Source organism: Camelus dromedarius, chromosome 9 (genome assembly GCF_036321535.1).
Source record: "Camelus dromedarius isolate mCamDro1 chromosome 9, mCamDro1.pat, whole genome shotgun sequence".
In the NCBI taxonomy this organism is placed as follows: Eukaryota; Metazoa; Chordata; class Mammalia; order Artiodactyla; family Camelidae; genus Camelus; species Camelus dromedarius.
Window position 1 is genome coordinate 67,938,595 of NC_087444.1, and position 17,831 is coordinate 67,956,425.

At 49.6% G+C, this 17,831-nt stretch overlaps 1 protein-coding gene across 2 annotated transcripts in view; it reads left to right on the forward strand.

Annotated features, from left to right (window-relative positions):
* RYR1 (ryanodine receptor 1) overlaps nucleotides 1-17,831 on the forward strand; it is a 106,313-nt gene that overhangs the window by 59,272 nt on the left and 29,210 nt on the right. Inside the window, exons 70-87 of one of the 2 annotated variants that reach the window (XM_064489299.1) lie at nucleotides 536-550; nucleotides 1,754-1,924; nucleotides 3,386-3,445; nucleotides 3,711-3,848; nucleotides 4,320-4,432; nucleotides 4,636-4,732; nucleotides 4,973-5,079; nucleotides 7,939-7,990; nucleotides 8,110-8,175; nucleotides 9,564-9,663; nucleotides 9,989-10,068; nucleotides 10,162-10,238; nucleotides 10,864-10,937; nucleotides 11,569-11,586; nucleotides 12,661-12,741; nucleotides 16,171-16,259; nucleotides 16,354-16,482; nucleotides 16,573-16,677. In XM_064489299.1, the coding sequence (XP_064345369.1) occupies nucleotides 536-550; nucleotides 1,754-1,924; nucleotides 3,386-3,445; nucleotides 3,711-3,848; nucleotides 4,320-4,432; nucleotides 4,636-4,732; nucleotides 4,973-5,079; nucleotides 7,939-7,990; nucleotides 8,110-8,175; nucleotides 9,564-9,663; nucleotides 9,989-10,068; nucleotides 10,162-10,238; nucleotides 10,864-10,937; nucleotides 11,569-11,586; nucleotides 12,661-12,741; nucleotides 16,171-16,259; nucleotides 16,354-16,482; nucleotides 16,573-16,677 (1,572 nt within the window). The remainder of the gene's footprint in view (nucleotides 1-535; nucleotides 551-1,753; nucleotides 1,925-3,385; nucleotides 3,446-3,710; nucleotides 3,849-4,319; nucleotides 4,433-4,635; nucleotides 4,733-4,972; nucleotides 5,080-7,938; nucleotides 7,991-8,109; nucleotides 8,176-9,563; nucleotides 9,664-9,988; nucleotides 10,069-10,161; nucleotides 10,239-10,863; nucleotides 10,938-11,568; nucleotides 11,587-12,660; nucleotides 12,742-16,170; nucleotides 16,260-16,353; nucleotides 16,483-16,572; nucleotides 16,678-17,831) is intronic. The other variant, XM_064489300.1, reaches the window with a different exon arrangement.

Genomic DNA, 17,831 nt, shown 5'->3' on the forward strand with positions numbered 1-17,831 from the left:
GTGCTTTGCTCTGGGAGGAAGACTTAGCGGGGAGGGAGGGAACACCCTCCAGGTCTTCCTACCTGACCCCTCCTCACCCAGCCAGCCAGCCTCGTCCTGGTCATATTCTCTACAGCCCACACAGCAGCCCCATCTCCCTCCTCTTTCCTCTCCATCTCCTGCTTCTCTCATCCCTAATCCTCCCTCCTGTCTTTTTTCCTTCCCCTCATTTCCCTCTTCTTTCTCCATCTCCTCCCTCCTCCCCATCTTCTTCCTCTCCATCTCCCTCCTCCATCCCAATTTCTTCCTCTCCCCTCTCCCATTTCTTTCCTTTTATCCCATTAGCCCATATCCCTTTTTTCTCTCCTTGTCCTTCCCAGAACTGCTCCCTAAAGGGCAGGGTCTAAAGAACAAACCCATCACCCTGAGTGAGGTCTGGAAATGCCCAGCTAGGGGGTGCATATTGGGGTGGGGCAGAGTGACTTGGAGGGGAGCTGGGGTTCTCAGAGGGACTAGGGTAACACTTCTTGTCTCTGTCTGCAACCTGATGAAGCAGGCGGGAGATGTACAGGTCAGCCCCACATCTGGGACCTTCCGCATGGCTCTCAGCTAACACCCTCTTTCCTGTGAACCCCAGCTTCTGCTCCCCCTCCAGAAACCCCTGCCCTTGTTCCCTACCCCTCATCCTTGGCTCCCTGCCCGCATCCTCTTTCTCTTCCTTCACCCTGCCTCTTGCCATCCATTCCAGTCCCAACCCTCAACTTTTGGCAGTTTAATTTTTTTTTAACTTTCGTTTAAAAAAAAAACAACACACCTCTCAGCTTTCCCCAAAGCATCAGAGCATTGTGGGCTGAGGTTCCAGGGAATGGGAACGGGGGTGGGAAAGGCACATGCATGGTGGGGTTTAAGGCCTGGGCTTTGAAATCAGACAGACTTGGGTTAGAATCCTGGCTCTTGGCAGTTAGCAGTGTGACCTTGGGCAAGTATCCTGTCCTTTTAAGCCTTGGAAGGCATCTGGTCCATGATCCCTGGCCCCAGGGTTCTGGGAGGACCCAGTGAGATGCTGCATGTGCTGGCAAACAGGTCATGCTCATTGTCGTGAGCCGGCGTGTATGTGACTCTGGCCTAAGCTTGTCACTGGGGCTTCTCGTTGGCATGACTGGGGTGGCCCTGGCCACGGGTCTGCACCCAAGGCTCCAGAACATGGCTGTGGGACTCTGTGCCCGGTGTTTCTGCTTCCAGATCTTTCTGGGCCTCTCTTGCATCTTGTATTCCTTGTCCGTCTCAGTCTCTTAGTGTCTCTCTCTCTCTTTTTCTTCCAACTTCCCTTGTCTCTTGGGACTCTTTCCATTTCTACATCTTCATTTCATTCTTGGGAACTCTGTCTTGGGATTTGGAGTGCGGGGTTTTAGGTACTGGGTGGGGGCAGGAGGTGTGTCCTACTGAAAGTTCTTTGGGGATTCTGCGAGAAGACTGCCAGAGATTGAGAAAGCCTGAAATTGGGGTAAATCTGGAAGGATTTGGGATAGAAGTTGGGAATTTGGGATAGAGGCTTCGGTTTGGGAGGGTGTAGGGTCAGGGCTGGGGGTCTGAAGTGAAAGATCAGCAAGATCTGGGGTGGAAACTGAGGCGGGCTTTGGGTTCGGGGAGGGTCTGCCTAGTATTCAGGCTGGGGCTGGAGTGTGGACAATGGTGGCAGGTTGGGGTTGGGGCTGGGGCTGGGGCTGGGGCCAGGCTGAAACTCAGGCTGGCTCTGAGCCCCATGTCCCCACAGTCAGGTGGCTCAGACCAGGAACGCACCAAGAAGAAGCGCCGAGGGGACCGGTATTCTGTGCAGACATCACTGATTGTGGCCACGCTGAAGAAGATGTTGCCCATTGGCCTGAACATGTGTGCACCCACTGACCAGGAACTCATCACACTGGCCAAGACCCGCTATGCCCTGGTGCCTGCCCAGCCCCATTCTGAGAACCTGCCAGGATCCCACTCAGCACCCACTGAGCCCCTGGGACCCTACTTAACCCCCAGGATCCCACTGGAAGCCCTCCCTCAGGACTCTACTGAGTCCTTCTCCAGGATGCTCTGAGCCTTCCCCCAGGATGCTGAGGACCCCCACTTGGGATACTGTCAGAACCCTGGGACCTAAGTACCCTAACTAGGACCCCACTGAAACCCAGAAAGGCCTTCAGGAACCCTACTAAACACCCCCCAATCTTGCTAAACCTGCTGAGACCCTGAGGATCCCACCTGAGGCACCATGAGCCACCCCAAGACTCCTCCAGGCTCTTTACCACGACTTCCCTAAATCCCTTGGGACCCACTGATCCCCTCATGATCCCACTGGCCCTCCCATGAACCTCTGGGTTCCCACTGAGCTCTCCGGCTCACCACCTCTTTCTCTCAGGATCCTGCTGACCCCTCCCCTCTGGACTCTGTTCACATCCAACTGAGCCCCCAAAGACTCTCAGGGCCCAATGGGCACCCTGTGACCCTAATCAACTCCAAGGATCCTAATGACTTCTTCCCCAGGGCCCCACCCAAACCTCTGAGGTCTCGAGGTTTTTGAGAATCAATTGACCTTGGCCCTGAACCTTCTTAAGCCCTCTGGGACCCCAAAGAGGCCTCCTGGGATCCCATTTACTCATTGTATGGGATAACAATCTCCCTCCCTGATCCTTTTCAGCCTCAAGGGACCCAAGAACCCCTCCCAGAACACTGCTAAGCACCCTGACAATCTACTAACCCCTGGAGTCCCAGAGACCACTGGCTCTCCCCTGATACCACAAGCACTCCCTTCCCCAGAACCCTAAAGACTCCTTCCCTCAGGACCTCAAGCTCCTTCTAGGACCTGTTCAGTCCTGCCAAGACCCCAGAGAGCCCTCTTGGGCCCCCTGACCCCTCAACTTAGTCCTTTAGTTCAGCCCCCTCTCCTGAGACCCTAAGGAACTCCCACTCTACTGACCCCTCCTTTGGCCTCCATGTAAACCCCACTAGTGACTTGGTTGATGGGCCTGATCTCCATGACCTCTGCTGACCTTGCTGTCTCCCTTATAATCCCTCTCACCCACCTCTGATCTTCAAAAACTCCTGTCCATCTCCCTCTTACTCCCAACCCCAACCCTGGCCCTCTTCTGACCTCCTTTTTTGACCTTTGGGGATATCCTAGGGTCACCCCCTACCTCCTCTCACACCCCTATGAGGCCCCTCTAATCCTGTCTCTTTGAGGTGACGATGCCCTCTAGGAGTCCTCTGTAACCACTCCTGAGCTTTAGATCAGTTTCTGTCAGGTCCTCCCCATACAAGCCTCTCACCAGCTGCTGGGATGATGAGGCTAGAAGGGAAAGAGTTGTAGGCCAAGGAGGACGCTGGGACCTCCAGAGTGACCCAGCCTGGCATGTCTCCCCAGAAAGACACAGATGAGGAGGTCCGGGAATTTCTGCAAAACAACCTTCACCTTCAGGGAAAGGTAAGGCTTCTTTAATCAGCCACTGAAGGGGCATGTCAGGGTGACAGCAATAGTCACAGCCAACTTTTGAGCATTTACTATGTACCACGCGTGGAAAGAAGGACCTTGTATTCAGTCCCCCAGTGAATCATCATTGCATTGAAAGCGGGGCGGAGCGGCTGGAGGAGCCCACTCTACGAGGAGGGGCCCTAGGAGAAGCCCGGCTGAGGGAGGAGGGATCTTGCGGGGGAAGCGCCCTCACGCCGGCGGTCCTTTCTCCTCTCAGGTCGAAGGCTCCCCTTCTCTGCGCTGGCAGATGGCCCTGTACCGGGGTCTTCCGGGCCGCGAGGAGGACGCTGACGACCCAGAGAAAATCGTGCGCAGAGTCCAGGAAGTGTCTGCCGTGCTCTATCATCTGGAGCAGGTATCTTACTGCTGAGGGGCCGAAGCTCGGGTCTCTGGGCGGGGCAAGGGGCGGGCCTTTAAGCTGTTGAGGGTGGTGAGCCTTGAGTTTAGTGAGGCTTAGAATGGAAACTCTTCTCTGGGGGCAAGACCTGGCGCTTAATCTTTGGCTTCGGGAAGGCTCCAGGGGTAGAACTTTGGCTCTGCGAATCGCTCCTGGTTGGAGACGCCTGTGGGCAGGGCTTTGGGCGGGTCTTGAGATTGGGGCGGGGCCTGGGTGGTGGCCCTGGGTCTGTGGGCGGGGCCTAGAAGGAAAATTTCAGTCTGGAAGCAGAGTACACGCTCTGTTGGTGGAGCCAAAGTGTTCCTTCCGCCCTGTGAATCCGGCCTGAATTTGGACCTGGGCATGGATGGGCAGTTTCACTAGGGGCCGGAAGGGGGAATCGGGCCGGGGGGCAGAGTCTGGAGACATGACCAATAATCCCGCCTCCAGACGGAGCACCCTTACAAGTCCAAGAAGGCAGTGTGGCACAAGCTCTTGTCCAAACAGCGCCGGAGGGCGGTCGTCGCCTGTTTCCGCATGACACCCCTGTACAACCTGCCCACGTAAGACCCCCAGGGAGGAGAGGAGCTTGAGGGGCTGGAGGGAAAGGGTGGCTGAAGAGGCAGGAGGATGGAGTGCCAACCAGATGGGGTCTTGGAGAATGGTTAGGGAAGGCAGGTGTGTGGGAGGACAGAGGGTCGTGGACGGGGAGGTCTCCGTGTCGCCTCACATCTTTCCTTTGATGTTCCACATCTTTCCCTCAAAGGCACCGGGCCTGTAACATGTTCCTGGAGAGCTACAAGGTGGAGTGGATCCTGACGGAAGACCACAGTTTTGAGGACCGCATGATAGATGACCTTTCAGTGAGCTGGGGCCTGCCTGGGAGTGTGGGAGCAGAACTGGTTAGGGCTGGGGCCCCCCATTGTACATCTTCAGGGGTCGCCCTTCACACCCAGGGGTAGGGAAATGGAGGCTCCTGGCTTGAGCGGAACCAGGGGAGAATGCAAGATGTGGGGGAAGGGAAAAAAAGGCCCAGCAAGGCTATGGGGGAGACAGGTGGGGACTCTAGAAGCCCCTTCCCCAAGCCCCACTCCTCCCCCTAGAAAGCTGGTGAGAAGGAGGAGGAGGAGGAAGAGGTGGAGGAGAAGAAACCAGACCCCCTGCACCAGCTGGTCCTGCACTTCAGCCGCACCGCCCTGACCGAAAAGAGGTGAGGACCCTTCCTAGGTCCGGGGAAAGGAACCTGCTACCTTGCCCCACCCCCGGCAACCTCCCAGTTCCTCAAGGGAGATGCTCTGTGTCCTAGGGGAGCCCCACAGCTGACCTTTCCATGTCATTTCACTAGGACAGGCAGAGCCACCGTGTACCATAGTGCAGGCTGTGCATTTCACAAGGGCGTGTCCTCTGAAGGGTTCACATAACAGGCAATATCAATTTAGGCTTTTCTAGAAGAAAATGTCTTACTCAAAGGAAATCAGTTTATTACGAGAGGAGGGGGGAATTAGTATTTTATGATGAATTTCCAGCAGATGGCAATGAGGAAGGAAGGCCTTTTTCTAATTCACACAAAGGCTTCCTACGGGCTCATGGCATTCTTGGGAATAAACAGCAGTAATAAGGGTGCTACTGCTGCTGCTGACAATGCGCAACGTTTATCAAATGCAAATGTCAGGCATCATGCCAAGCACTCGACAGATAGATCCTCTCACTTCATCTTCTCACTACTAGATGGATACTGTTAGCAACTTTTTGAGTGTGGACAAGGAAATGGAGGCACAGGGATTTGTTTTTCTCACAAAACGTGAAGTCAGGAGGGAGAGAGTCCAGGGCTGGGCAGTGGCACAGTGACGCTGACAGGGATCCAGGCTCATTCAGGATTTCTGCCCTGCCATTCTGAGCTGTTGCCTGGTGGGTACAAGGTGGGTGCTGAGTCTCCAGATATCACGACTATATGTCAGGCGGGAAGAAGGGGAGAGGCTTTCCTCTCAGCAAGACCGAAATCTTTTCATCCAAGGAAAGCTCTCCCTGATGGGCTTCTGCACATATCTCATTGGCCAGAATTCTGACATCAGGTGCCCACCAGCTGCAAGGGAGACTGGGAAGCTGAATGTTCTGTTTCCTATCCGCTGGGAGAGCAAGGACTCGAGTTAGGCTATGCAGCTTTGAATCCCAGCAGAAGCTGTGTGACCTTGGCCAAGAGGGATCTTTGTGCCTCGGTCTCCTGATCAGTAAAATGGAGCTAGTAATACAGATAAGCCTTGAATAATGCAGGGGGTAGGGGCACTGGCTTTCCTGGTTGTCAAAAATCCACATATAACTTTATAGTTGGCCCTCTGTATCCGTGATTCTGCATCCACGGATTCAGCCAACCATGGACTGTGTAGTACTGTAGCAGTATTTACTGGAAAAACTCACATATAAGTGGACCCATGCCATTCAAACCTATATTGTTGAAGTCAAATATATTTTTAAAAAATTTTACTGAAGTATAGTTGATTTACAATATTGTGTTAGTTTCTAATGTACAGCAAAGTGATTCAGTTATATATACACTTTTTCATATTGTTTTCCATTATGGCTTATTACAAGATATTGGATGTAGTTTCCTGTGCTATACAGTAGGACCTTGTTGTTTATCTATTTTATATATAGTAGTGTCTCCTAATCCCAAATTCCTAATTTATCCCTCCTCTACCCCTTTCCCCTTTGGTAACCATAAGATTGTTTTTTGTCTGTGAGTCTGTTTCTGTTTTGTAAATAAGTTCATTTGTATCATATTTTAGATTCCATATATAAATGATATAATATGATATTTGTCTTTCTCTTTCTGACTTATTTCATTTTGTATGATAATCTCTAAGACATCTACATTGCTGCAAATGGCATTATTTCATTCTTTTTTTGTGGCTAAGTACCATTCCATTATGTATACATACATGTGTATATATACATGTGTGTGTGTGTATATGTATATGTGTGTATATATATGTTTATATGTATATGTCATGTCTTCTTTATCCATTCATCTGTTGATGGACATTTAGGTTGCTTCCATGTCTTGGCTATCATAAATAATGCTACTATGAACATTGGGGTGCATGTATCTTTTCAAATTAGAGTTTTCTCTGGGTATATGCCCAGGAGTGGAATTTCTGGATATATGGCAATTCTATTTTTAGTTTTTTAAGGAACCTCCATGCTGTTTTCCATAGTGGTTGCACCAATTACATTCCCACCAACAGAGTAGGAGGGTTCCTTTTCTCCACACCCTCTCCAGCATTTGTTATTTATAGACTTTTTAAAAATGGCCACTCTGACCAGTGTGAAGTGACACCTTATTGTAGTTTTAATTTACATTTCTCTAATAATTGGTAATGTTGAGCATCTCTTCGTGTGCCTATTGGCCATCTGTATGTCTTCTTTGGAGAAATGTCTATTTAGGTCTTCTGCCCATTTTTTGATTGGGTTGTTTGTGTTTTTGTTATTGAGTTGTGTGAGCTGTTTGTATTTTTTGGAAGTTAAGAAGGATCAACTGTGTATCTACCTAATTGGCATACTGTGAGAATCAGTTTGTTAATTCATACAAAGCACTTAGAACCGAGACTGACCTAGAGTAAACACTCAACAGGTGTTGGTCACTACTTCTACCCTTATTAGTATGATTGTTATAGAGGAGGCCCAAGAAGTAGTTAATTATAGTTGTCAGGTGAGCCAACAGGTAGCAAGATGGTTCCTGAAGCTCCAGGCTTCCATCACATCATCACAGCAACCAGGGTGGAAAGGGAGCATCTCTATCAATAGCTTCAGCAAAACTCCCAGAATGAATTCCATTGGACCAATGTGGATCACATGACTGTCTCTAACCTATTATTATAGCCAAGAGGATAGAAAGTGCTGATTGGCTCAGCCTTGATTACATACCCAGTCTGGCAGGGGAGAATCTACTCCATCTGAACCACACAGCCTGAGCGTGGGGATGGGGGTGCTCTCCAAAGGAAAAACTGGAAGTTGTTATAAGATGGGGTTCCTGTTGACTGGGTCCTGACCATCTCCCCACTTCCTTTCTCAGCAAACTGGATGAAGATTACTTGTATATGGCATATGCTGATATCATGGCAAAGGTAAGTTCAGGGCAGGTTCCCTTCCTCCCAGCTGCAATGCCTGTCCACTGAAAGGGCTGGGGGTGGACTGAGGTATCTCCTCTGTTCACAATCATACCTAATTAATTACCCATCCCCAGAGCTGCCACCTGGAGGAGGGAGGGGAGAACGGCGAAGCCGAAGATGAGGTTGAGGCATCCTTTGAGGTAGGTGGAATCAAGCGGTCCCGGTCCCGGAGGAAAGGAATGGGGGACCCTGACTTCATTATCCCCCATTCATTCAGTTTGTGTTTGGCCCTGTGCTGGGTGATATTGGGCACAGAGCAGTGGCCAAGTTAGTGCACTGGGAAGACAGCTACATCAAACAGACAGTAACATTGCAGAGTATACACAGTGGTGATAAGGGAAGTTCAGGCAAGATGGTCGGTGAGGGGAGGAGGCACAGGCAGAGGGGTCAGGCTGGGGAAGCCAGGGAAGCTCAGGGGGTCATGGGGACCCAGGGGATCCAGCCTCAGGGGAAGGGTTTCATGGAGAGCTTCTTGGAAGAAGGGATATCTGAGCAGAAGGATAAAATGTGCCAGTTGAAAAAAAATAAAGAAAGGTGTTCCAGGTAGGGGCACAGCATATGCGAAGGCCAGGCAGTAAGAAGGAGCCAGTAAATACAATTACCCCATCCTTTCACTCATTAAGGCGATCAGCAAGCATTTCCCGGAGTTCCTTAACCTTTTTTGTGTTACGGTCCCCTTTGGCATCTGGTGAAGTCTGTCTCAGAATCATACATTTAAATGTATAAAATGAATCCATAGCAGAGGAAACGGGCATATTGAAATAGTTAGCAAAGTATTGTTTAAAAAATTTGTGATCCAGTGATATTTGTACTTCTTTATTCACCTACCAAACAACAAGAACTAACAGGGGGTCCAGTAGCTACTGTAAATGATAAGTAGTATGCACGTAAGTGATATTTTGAGACATCTGCAAAACTAATGTGATATAGGGGGGAGGGTATAGCTCAGTTTCAACAGCCTCACATCCCATTTAGAATCTCAGTTAATTAAGAGGGGAGGATATAGCTCAGAGATAGGGTGCATGCCTAGCATGCATGAGGTCCTGGGTTCAATCCCCTGTACCACCGTTAAATAAACCTAATTACCTCCCCTTCTTCTCCAAAATAATGTGACGTGGGAATGTCTGTGATTCTTATTGTTGACCCAACCACGAGTTCTGCTAACGTTGCTCTGATTTACGGCCTCATCCCTAATGGAAGGAAGTGCTCCATTTTAGTTAGAGGATGGGAAACATGAAAATATAACTTTTGTCCCCATCCGTGCTCACACACTCCTGGGATTTTAGCCACTGACCCCTTGGAGGTGTGTGGGCCCAAGTTAAGTCTGCTCCAAGCCCAGCCCCGTGCTGGGTGCAAGAGACAATTGCAGACATAAGTCCCAGGGGATGGAAGGAGTTCACAGCTGAAGGACTGAGCCCAGGGATGTGGCTGGAGCGGGAAGGGCAGGGGTGACAGTGAGGCTGTAAGGGGAAAGTCTGGGCTGCTGAGCCTGGACTCACTTGGCTCTGTGGGCCGGGCTCTGTCGCAGGAGAAAGAGATGGAGAAGCAGAGGCTCCTGTACCAGCAGGCACGGCTGCACAACCGGGGGGCAGCGGAGATGGTGCTTCAGATGATCAGTGCCTGCAAAGGTGCCCTCCATGTGCATTCGGCTCCCCCTGAGTACAGCCCCCACTGTCCCCAGCCAGCCCATCCCCTGTGGACCCAGGGGGCACACTCTCCCATGCCTCCTGCATGTAGTTTGCACTCACACCCCAGCCGTGCATGGTCCCCTGCACACTTGCCTTGCAGTTTCTCACTGGTTCCTTCCATCATGATCACCCCTACACACACACCCCTGCACATTCCTCTGCCCCTTCTCTTACACCCCCCAGGGATGGCTGTTTTCCGGTGGGTGGAGAACACTACTCCCAAACTGAGAAGGCCATCTTTTGCCCCTCTCCCCATCCCCTGCAGGAGAGACAGGCGCCATGGTGTCCTCCACCTTGAAGCTGGGCATCTCCATCCTGAATGGAGGCAATGCCGATGTGCAGCAGGTAACAGGCGAAGAAACTTGGGAGGTGGGCTAAGAGGGGTGGGAGGTTCCTGTGTGACTCCCAGTTCTCCCATCCCTCCCACCTCCTCTGCAGAAAATGCTGGATTATCTGAAGGACAAGAAGGAAGTCGGCTTCTTCCAGAGTATCCAGGCGCTGATGCAAACATGCAGGTGGGCCCTAGTGCACATCTTTGGTTTAGCTGCTTGGTGTGGCTCAGCTCGACTCCTGGTATCACCTCCGGTTCTAGTTCTGCTCTCTTGGTTCCAGGAGCAGAGACCCACTCAGTCCCGCTCAAATAACAGGGAGCTTATACTAAGGATTCACGCGGAGCAATAAGGGATGCAGAATGCCACAGACTTTAAGAATGAGTTGTATTAAGAATCCAGACAGCTGGAACCAGGAGGCTGTTGAGACTTCAAGGGGCACTCAGGCAGCAGGGAATTGGGGCCCCTTTGATGACCCCTATTCCTCTGACTCCACTACTGTCTGTCTTTATTCTCCTCTTGTGGCTGACTGACTTTCTCTGCTTCTCTGAAGCTTTTGCTCACTTATGGTTTGTTTCCTCCTGATTTCAGCTTTTATATATTTCATCTTTGCCCCACCTTACCTCATAGCTGCTACTGCATAGCCTCTCCCAGCTCTTAGTTTCTGCTTCCTCTCGATTTCAGCCCATTCCTGGTTCCCAAGGGCTCTCCACCCCTCACTGTGGCCGGGGAGCTGGAGCTGCCAGGCTCTGGATGAGAGGAGGGCAGAGGCCTCAGCACATCTTCCCTGTCTTTCCTTTCTTTCCCTCAGTGTCCTGGATCTCAATGCCTTCGAGAGACAGAACAAGGCAGAGGGGCTGGGCATGGTGAACGAGGATGGAACCGGTGAGGCCCTCTTTTGGGCTTCCCTCTCCCTGGGATATCCTCTTCCTTCAGGATCCATCCCCTTCCCCGGCATTGCCCAGAACTCCCTTCCTCCAGTACACCTTCCCTCCCCAAGATCATCCCCAGGTTCCCCGCCTGCAGAGGTCCCAGTCCTGTCCCCCCACTCCTCTATTGTCTCCCTCCATGATCCCCACCCCTGAGTGTCCTTCTGTCCTCTGTTCTCTCACTCATTACCACTTGGACCCCATTCCCCACATGCCCCAAGTCTCCACCCCTGGTTGCTGTTCTCTCATTAATGTCCCTAATCCAGGTTAATCGAGTCTCCTCTTTGCCGTGTTGTGACGTGTCTAACCTTTCTGCCCTGATCCTTGCCTCCTGCCTCCCACCTCTCCCTGTCCATCTCTCTGTCTTCCCTCTTCTTTCTTCCCCTCTGCGTTTATCCTCTTCCTGTTCTCTTCCCTGCTTCCTTGCTCCTTATTGCTCTTTCTCTCTGTGGGTTGTTTCTCTGTGTCTATCTTCATCCCTGACCATGTCACTCTATGTGTTTTTCTGTCTGTCTCTCTGTCCCTTTCTGTCTCTCTTTTTCTCTCTTTTTTTCTGCTTCCTCCTCCCATCCTGTTGGCTGCCCCAGTCATCAACCGCCAGAACGGTAATTCCCCTAGCCCATTCCCCTTGCCTTGCTACCGCCGCCCCTCCCTTCTAACCCCCAACCGCCCCCTCCACCTGGGGGCTGAGGATCTGGGACATCCAGGGGAGGGAGGTTCCATGCCCACAGAAAGTCTTGAGATCAGGGGTCCAGAGACCAAGATTCGAGTCCCAGGTAAGCCACTAATACATGGGACAAGTCTCTTACCATCCGTAAGCCTCAGTTTCCCCATGTGTAAAATAGAAGCTAGAGAAGATAGCAAAGATCCCTTTCCAGCTGGATGTTCTTGGGCTTCTAGACCCAGATTCGCAGTCCTGGGGTGGGGTGAACCCCACTCCTACCTACCCTGCTCTCTGCACCCGCGACACTAGGTTGATCGAGTCTGCGGTTCCCATCCACCAACCAGATTGGTTGCCCCCAGCATCCACTCTGATTGGTGTGCATGCCTGCTCTGGTTGGCCCGAACATTCACTATCTAGCCTCCCCTCTCGCTTCCCTCCCCTACAGCCCACTGTGATTGGCTTCTTTCAGATGCCGGTTCTGATTGGCCCATGTTTACATGCCTCCCCCTCTGCTTCTCCTGGATTGGCTGCTTTCAAGGCATCTGAGCCAATTGGCTGGCTTTGGATTCCATCCCCTGCCCAATTCCCTCCTGCTCAGAGCCTTTGCGTGAAAGTGACTCCAACCCCCCTAATCCATTAACCGCCCCCCTGCGGTCCTGGAGAGGGGCTGAGGGAGAGCAGCAGCCCGAACCTCGGCTAGATCGGCAGACACTCCCAGATGTCGCACAAGTGGTGACATCAAAGGGACACTGATATTGTAGAAAGACACTTGAGGCCCCAGCTTCATGACGCAGGGCTCCTCAGTGTCCATCTGCTGATGTCACGGGCTCCGAGGTCGGGACCCCTGGTGTCACGGATGCCCGTGGCCCTCATAATGTCTTTAAAGTGGTGGCTGCTCCTCCCTGTGCACCCACGCTTTGTGCACATGTGTGCAGAGTGCATGGGCCGTGTGCGTGCTGTGTTGTGTCCTGGTGCTTCTGACCCCTTCTGGGCCCTGCCCTGCTCTTCCACCCAGGAGAGAAGGTCATGGCAGATGATGAATTCACCCAAGACCTATTCCGATTCCTGCAATTGCTCTGCGAGGGGCACAATAATGGTGAGGAGGAGGGGTGGGTGAGGTGGAGAAGAGTCCAAGGTTTGCGGTCAGTCTGGAAGGGTTGCCTTGGTTAATCTCCAGTCCCCTACCTCCCCCACCCCCTTATCAATGATGGCCTGGCCACTCCTCCAGGCTTTGTCCTCAACCCCATTATCCTTCATTCTTTACTTTCAGCCTTCATCAAGCCCTGTCTGCCCACCTTCATAAATCTCTCTTAAATTTCTGGAATCTGACCACTTTGCTTCACTTTCTCCTCCTCTAGCCAGTCCATTTCCCCAAAAGTAATCTGCCAAAAACCAGTTTGGCCAAAAATCAATTCTCCCAAAAGAACAATTCGCCATTTTTCCACAGGCATTTTGAAGCAGGTGCCAAAGTTCAGTAAATGTGGTGGATTTCCAAACTTTGGGTCTGTAGAGGGGCAAATTGCCTGGCATTTTTCAATGAATCTATTAGAACCACTTACTCATTTTGCTTCTAAAATACTTTGCCAGGAGAAAGGCTTAGAGACTTTCCTAACTTAAACAAGTTTGAGTTTTCACAACTTTTGTGCTGGTTCAGGATCAAGGATGACACAGCAAGTTAAACACATTATTGGTGAGAAAATACAACGTGGTGTGGCATGCATAGCTGACAGCATTAAAGGAAGGGTTAAAATTCTGAACAACAAACGTTTCATCCGCCGCAGTTTCCTATAACAAACGTATAGTCTCGAGGTTGTGGTTATAACACTTAGCAGGTGATGTGAAGCCAGACTGCCCAGAAATTAACCATGATAAGAATGAGAGTAATTATAAATCTAACTTCCATAGACCCTGCACCCCACTTGGCTAGTGTTCTTTAAGTTAACTGGTAAACATCTTGAATCATCACTCTTTTCTTTTCAACAAAGAATAAAGCATGATCCATTGTTTTGCATTCTCAAAAGCTCTTATGTCTACAGCTAGTGTTTCTTCAAGCTTTATTAAATACCTTTGTGCCTTGCCACTAGGGTTTTCTTTCCTTAATGAAGGTGAAATCAGGGGTTTAAGATGAATTTTATTCCTGGAGCCTGTGAGTTTTTGGAAATGAGAATGTTCTTATGGTGGAATGTCTCTCTCCCACCAAACCGGTGATCCAGTCCTCTGCCCAAATGTGTGGATTCATTAACCAGCCCAATCAAATAAATATTTGAAAAAATATCTTTCAAATCTCAGAGGCCTTGCATGTCTTGAGTACTCAGTGCCATTCAGAGCAGACAAAAGCTTTGCTTCTTGTTTACTTGCACACATCTGTGACAGTGTTCTTAGATGACAGAGTTCTTTACAGGAAGAGGAACTGTATCTTTAACCATTTAGGCATATAGTCTGATTTATATTCTTTTTAAAATAAATCTTATTTTATTTTATTTTTTAATGGAGGTACTGGGGATTGAACCCAGGGCATCATGCATGCTAAGCATGCACTCTACCACTGAGCTATTACACCCCCATACAGTCTGATTTAAATGAACACACACACACACACACACACACAAAGGAATTAGAAAACAGGGTTTGCTATAAAGTCTTGACTATTTGAGTATATTCATCTGTAACGTGAAACCAGGCAAAATGGATTGATATTCAGTCTGATATAGTGATTGTGACGTGGCTATTGGGAAATCAGATGGAAGTAAAACTTTGGGGAGAAAAAACTCAGGGGCTGTTGAAGCCATCCTGGGCAGCATGACGTTGCTGTAACACCCAAAGGACTTAACTGAAGCTCATTTTCATTGCCTTGATAATTTGATAAATTGATCGTTTGGCAAATGGGTCTACAGAGATGGTTCTCAAACTCAAGCATGCGTAAGAATCACCTGGAGGCCTTCTTAAACTAAACTTCTGGATCCCACCCCACATTTTCTGATCTAGCAATTCTGGAGTGGAGCCGAGGAATTTGCATTTCTAACAAGTTTCCAGGAAGTGATAATGCTGCTATTCTGCTCCAAAGAGCAGCCCTTAACCTCAGCATTCTAAGTCCCTTTAAGAACAGCTATCATTTATTGAGCACTTATGTACCAGGTTCTGTTCTAAATTCATTATGTATGCTAAAGCATTAAAACCTCACAACAGCTCCATAAAGTAGGATATACTGTGACCACCATGTTACATGTGGGGGAACTGGGCACAGTCTGTCTCACACAGAGAGGTTTAATAACTTGCCTGAGGTCACACAGCTAGGAATTTGTGCAGCCAACTCCTCCTCATCTTTCAGGTCTCAGCTTAGAGGTCTCCTCCTCCAAGAAGCCCTCCCTGACCACTCAGTCTGGGTCAGGCATGTCCTTTGGGCTCCTTCAACCCCCTGAGCTTCCCCCATCACAATCATTCTGTCCAGTATTCCCCTGTCATCCATGAACAGTGATGATGATGATTTCAGAACTTCTCAACCACACACTGAAGTAGAGAGAATGATCTGATAAGCCCCCAGTAGTCATCACTCAGCTTTGTTATCAGCTGACTGCCATAGAACAATGTTTTTCAAATAGTGGGAACCAACTCATCAGAGGTTGTGAAAAAGTTTATTATAGACGTTCTCATTTCTAATTGCACACTGGTATGCATGGGGAGCTTTACAAGATATCATAGCCCAGTTTTCACCCCATATATTCTAATTTAATTGGCCCATGGTGGGGCCTGAGCACTGGGATTTTTAAAAGTCTCCAGGTGGTCCCCAGCCAAGGCTAAGAGGTTAAGAACTACACATTTAGTGGGCTGAGACTGCAGGTTGCAGTTAGAAAAGACTGAAAAATTACTACAAAATAATATAAACTTCACAAGGGCAAAGACTTTGTTTTCTTTTACTGCTGTATCCCCAGGGCCTAGAACAGTGCCTGGAAAATGCTCAATAAATTTGTAGCATCAAAGAATGAGTGACCGATCTTCATCTCCCATTAGTACATAGTATATGCTCAATAAGTATGTATTGAATAAATGAACAAACAAATGACAGAAGCTTATCTCCTCTGGTTTTTGGTAGGTGCTCAATAAATAATTTTTTGATAAATGAATTAATGAATCACCAATCTCCCATTTCCCCCAGGCATTCAGTAAAAAAAAAAAATTTGCAAAATAAATGAAAGACTGAATCTCCATTTTCCCCTTGCTACATTGTGGGTGCTCAGTAAATATTTTGGGGAAAAAAATGAATAAATGACTGACCCTCCACCACATGTGGCACATAGTGCACCCTCAGTAAATATTATTACACAAATGGATAAATGATCTCCCATCTTCCTCTAACATGTAGTAGGTACTGATAAAGAGTTACTAAATAAATTAATGATTATATGCCTTCTGGCATACAGTAGGCACTCAATAAACATTTATTGCATAAATGAATAAAAGACCCACTGTTCACCTCCCCTACCACATGGTAGGTACTCAATGAATAAATGTCTTTTCATCTCCCTAGATTTCCAAAACTACCTGCGGACACAGACAGGGAACACAACCACCATTAACATCATCATCTGTACGGTGGACTACCTCCTACGGCTGCAGGTGAGGATGTGAGGCCGTCCAGCTGTGGCCTGGGTAAGGGTCTGTTGGGCCATAGTTGGCCCCAGCAGCCCCTCACACTCTGTGTGTCCCCTAGGAGTCCATCAGCGACTTCTACTGGTACTATTCCGGCAAGGATGTCATTGAAGAGCAGGGCAAGAGAAACTTTTCCAAGGCCATGTCTGTGGCTAAACAGGTGTTCAACAGCCTCACCGAGTACATCCAGGTAGGGCCCACCCGCTGGGGTGAGGGGAAGTGGGGTAGTCCGGCATCCGGTGCCCTGCCTCGCGCTCACCCAAAGCCTCTGCCCACCCAGGGCCCCTGCACTGGGAACCAGCAGAGTCTAGCGCACAGCCGCCTCTGGGACGCCGTGGTGGGATTCCTGCACGTGTTTGCCCACATGATGATGAAGCTCGCTCAGGTTCGGGCCCCTCGGTTCATTTAAGTGCTTCCCGGCACCCCTCAGCGGGCCCGTTTCCAAGTCTTGCCTCAACCGTCAGTTTCTCACCCCAGTATTCGGGGCAAGTTCCAGACTGGTCTCTCCTCGTGGCCAAATCCATCTTCCTAGTTGACTGGTTCTCCGCGTGACCCCGCCTCCACCTCTGCCACCGCCAATCGGCTGGTTTCCCATCCACACTGCCATTGGTCTGGCGTTTAGGCCCCGCCCCCTCTGGTCCGCAGCTCCTCTATGATTGTTTGGTGTTCTTTCCTCTCTGATGAGGTCACTACGATTCGGACAGCTCTGGGGATAGGATGGGGTCAGGCTTCTAGATCAGGGCCCAGTGCTGAAGGAGTGTTTTGCTTCTTTATTCGGCCTGCGGCAGATGACGCCTATCTCGGGTACCCATGATGTAAGGTCCCTGTCGAGCCCCATCTCCCATCTCTAGCATCTTCTTGCTTCCCTTCGCCCCGTCCGCTTCCCCTCGCCCCTTTGCAGCCTTGTCAATGCCTCATGAACACCGTATCCATTTTGCTCTGCTTCTGTCTGGTAAACATATTCAAAGCTGCCGTATGCGCTGCAGCGGAGCTCAGCATCTGGAAGGGCACCATCCACATCCTACACCTCATACATATATCGGTGTGTTTATTACAACAGTTTTCCAGCAGGTGGCAGTATTCTGTATATTATAATTTCCCAACAGGAAGAGTCGAAAGGGAGCCTTTTTTTTTTTTTTTTTTTTTTTTTTTTTTTTTGATTTATTCAAAGGCGCCACAGGGTCTGCTGGAAACCTTCACTAGCGTCATCTGACTTTTTTTTTTTTAAACGGAGTTGTACTTAAGAATGCAATTCCTCAGTGTCAGTGAGTTGAAGTCGGGCTGTTGATGTAATCTCAAAATTCTAGAGATTGTTGGTATCTGAGCGTAGAGTTCCAAACCCTGCAGAGTTGATTCATCTGCCATAGTCTAGGTTAAGTTGCAAAAGCTAGAAATTCAATGCAAAGCAGTGACTTAAAAGGATTTATCAGTTCACATCACAGATCAGGTTCAGGGCCTAGTGTGATGTTAGTAGAAATGTCCCTGCCCTCTCTGGTTTCATTCTCAAGCAGGCTTTACCCATGGGCTGGAAAAATGGTG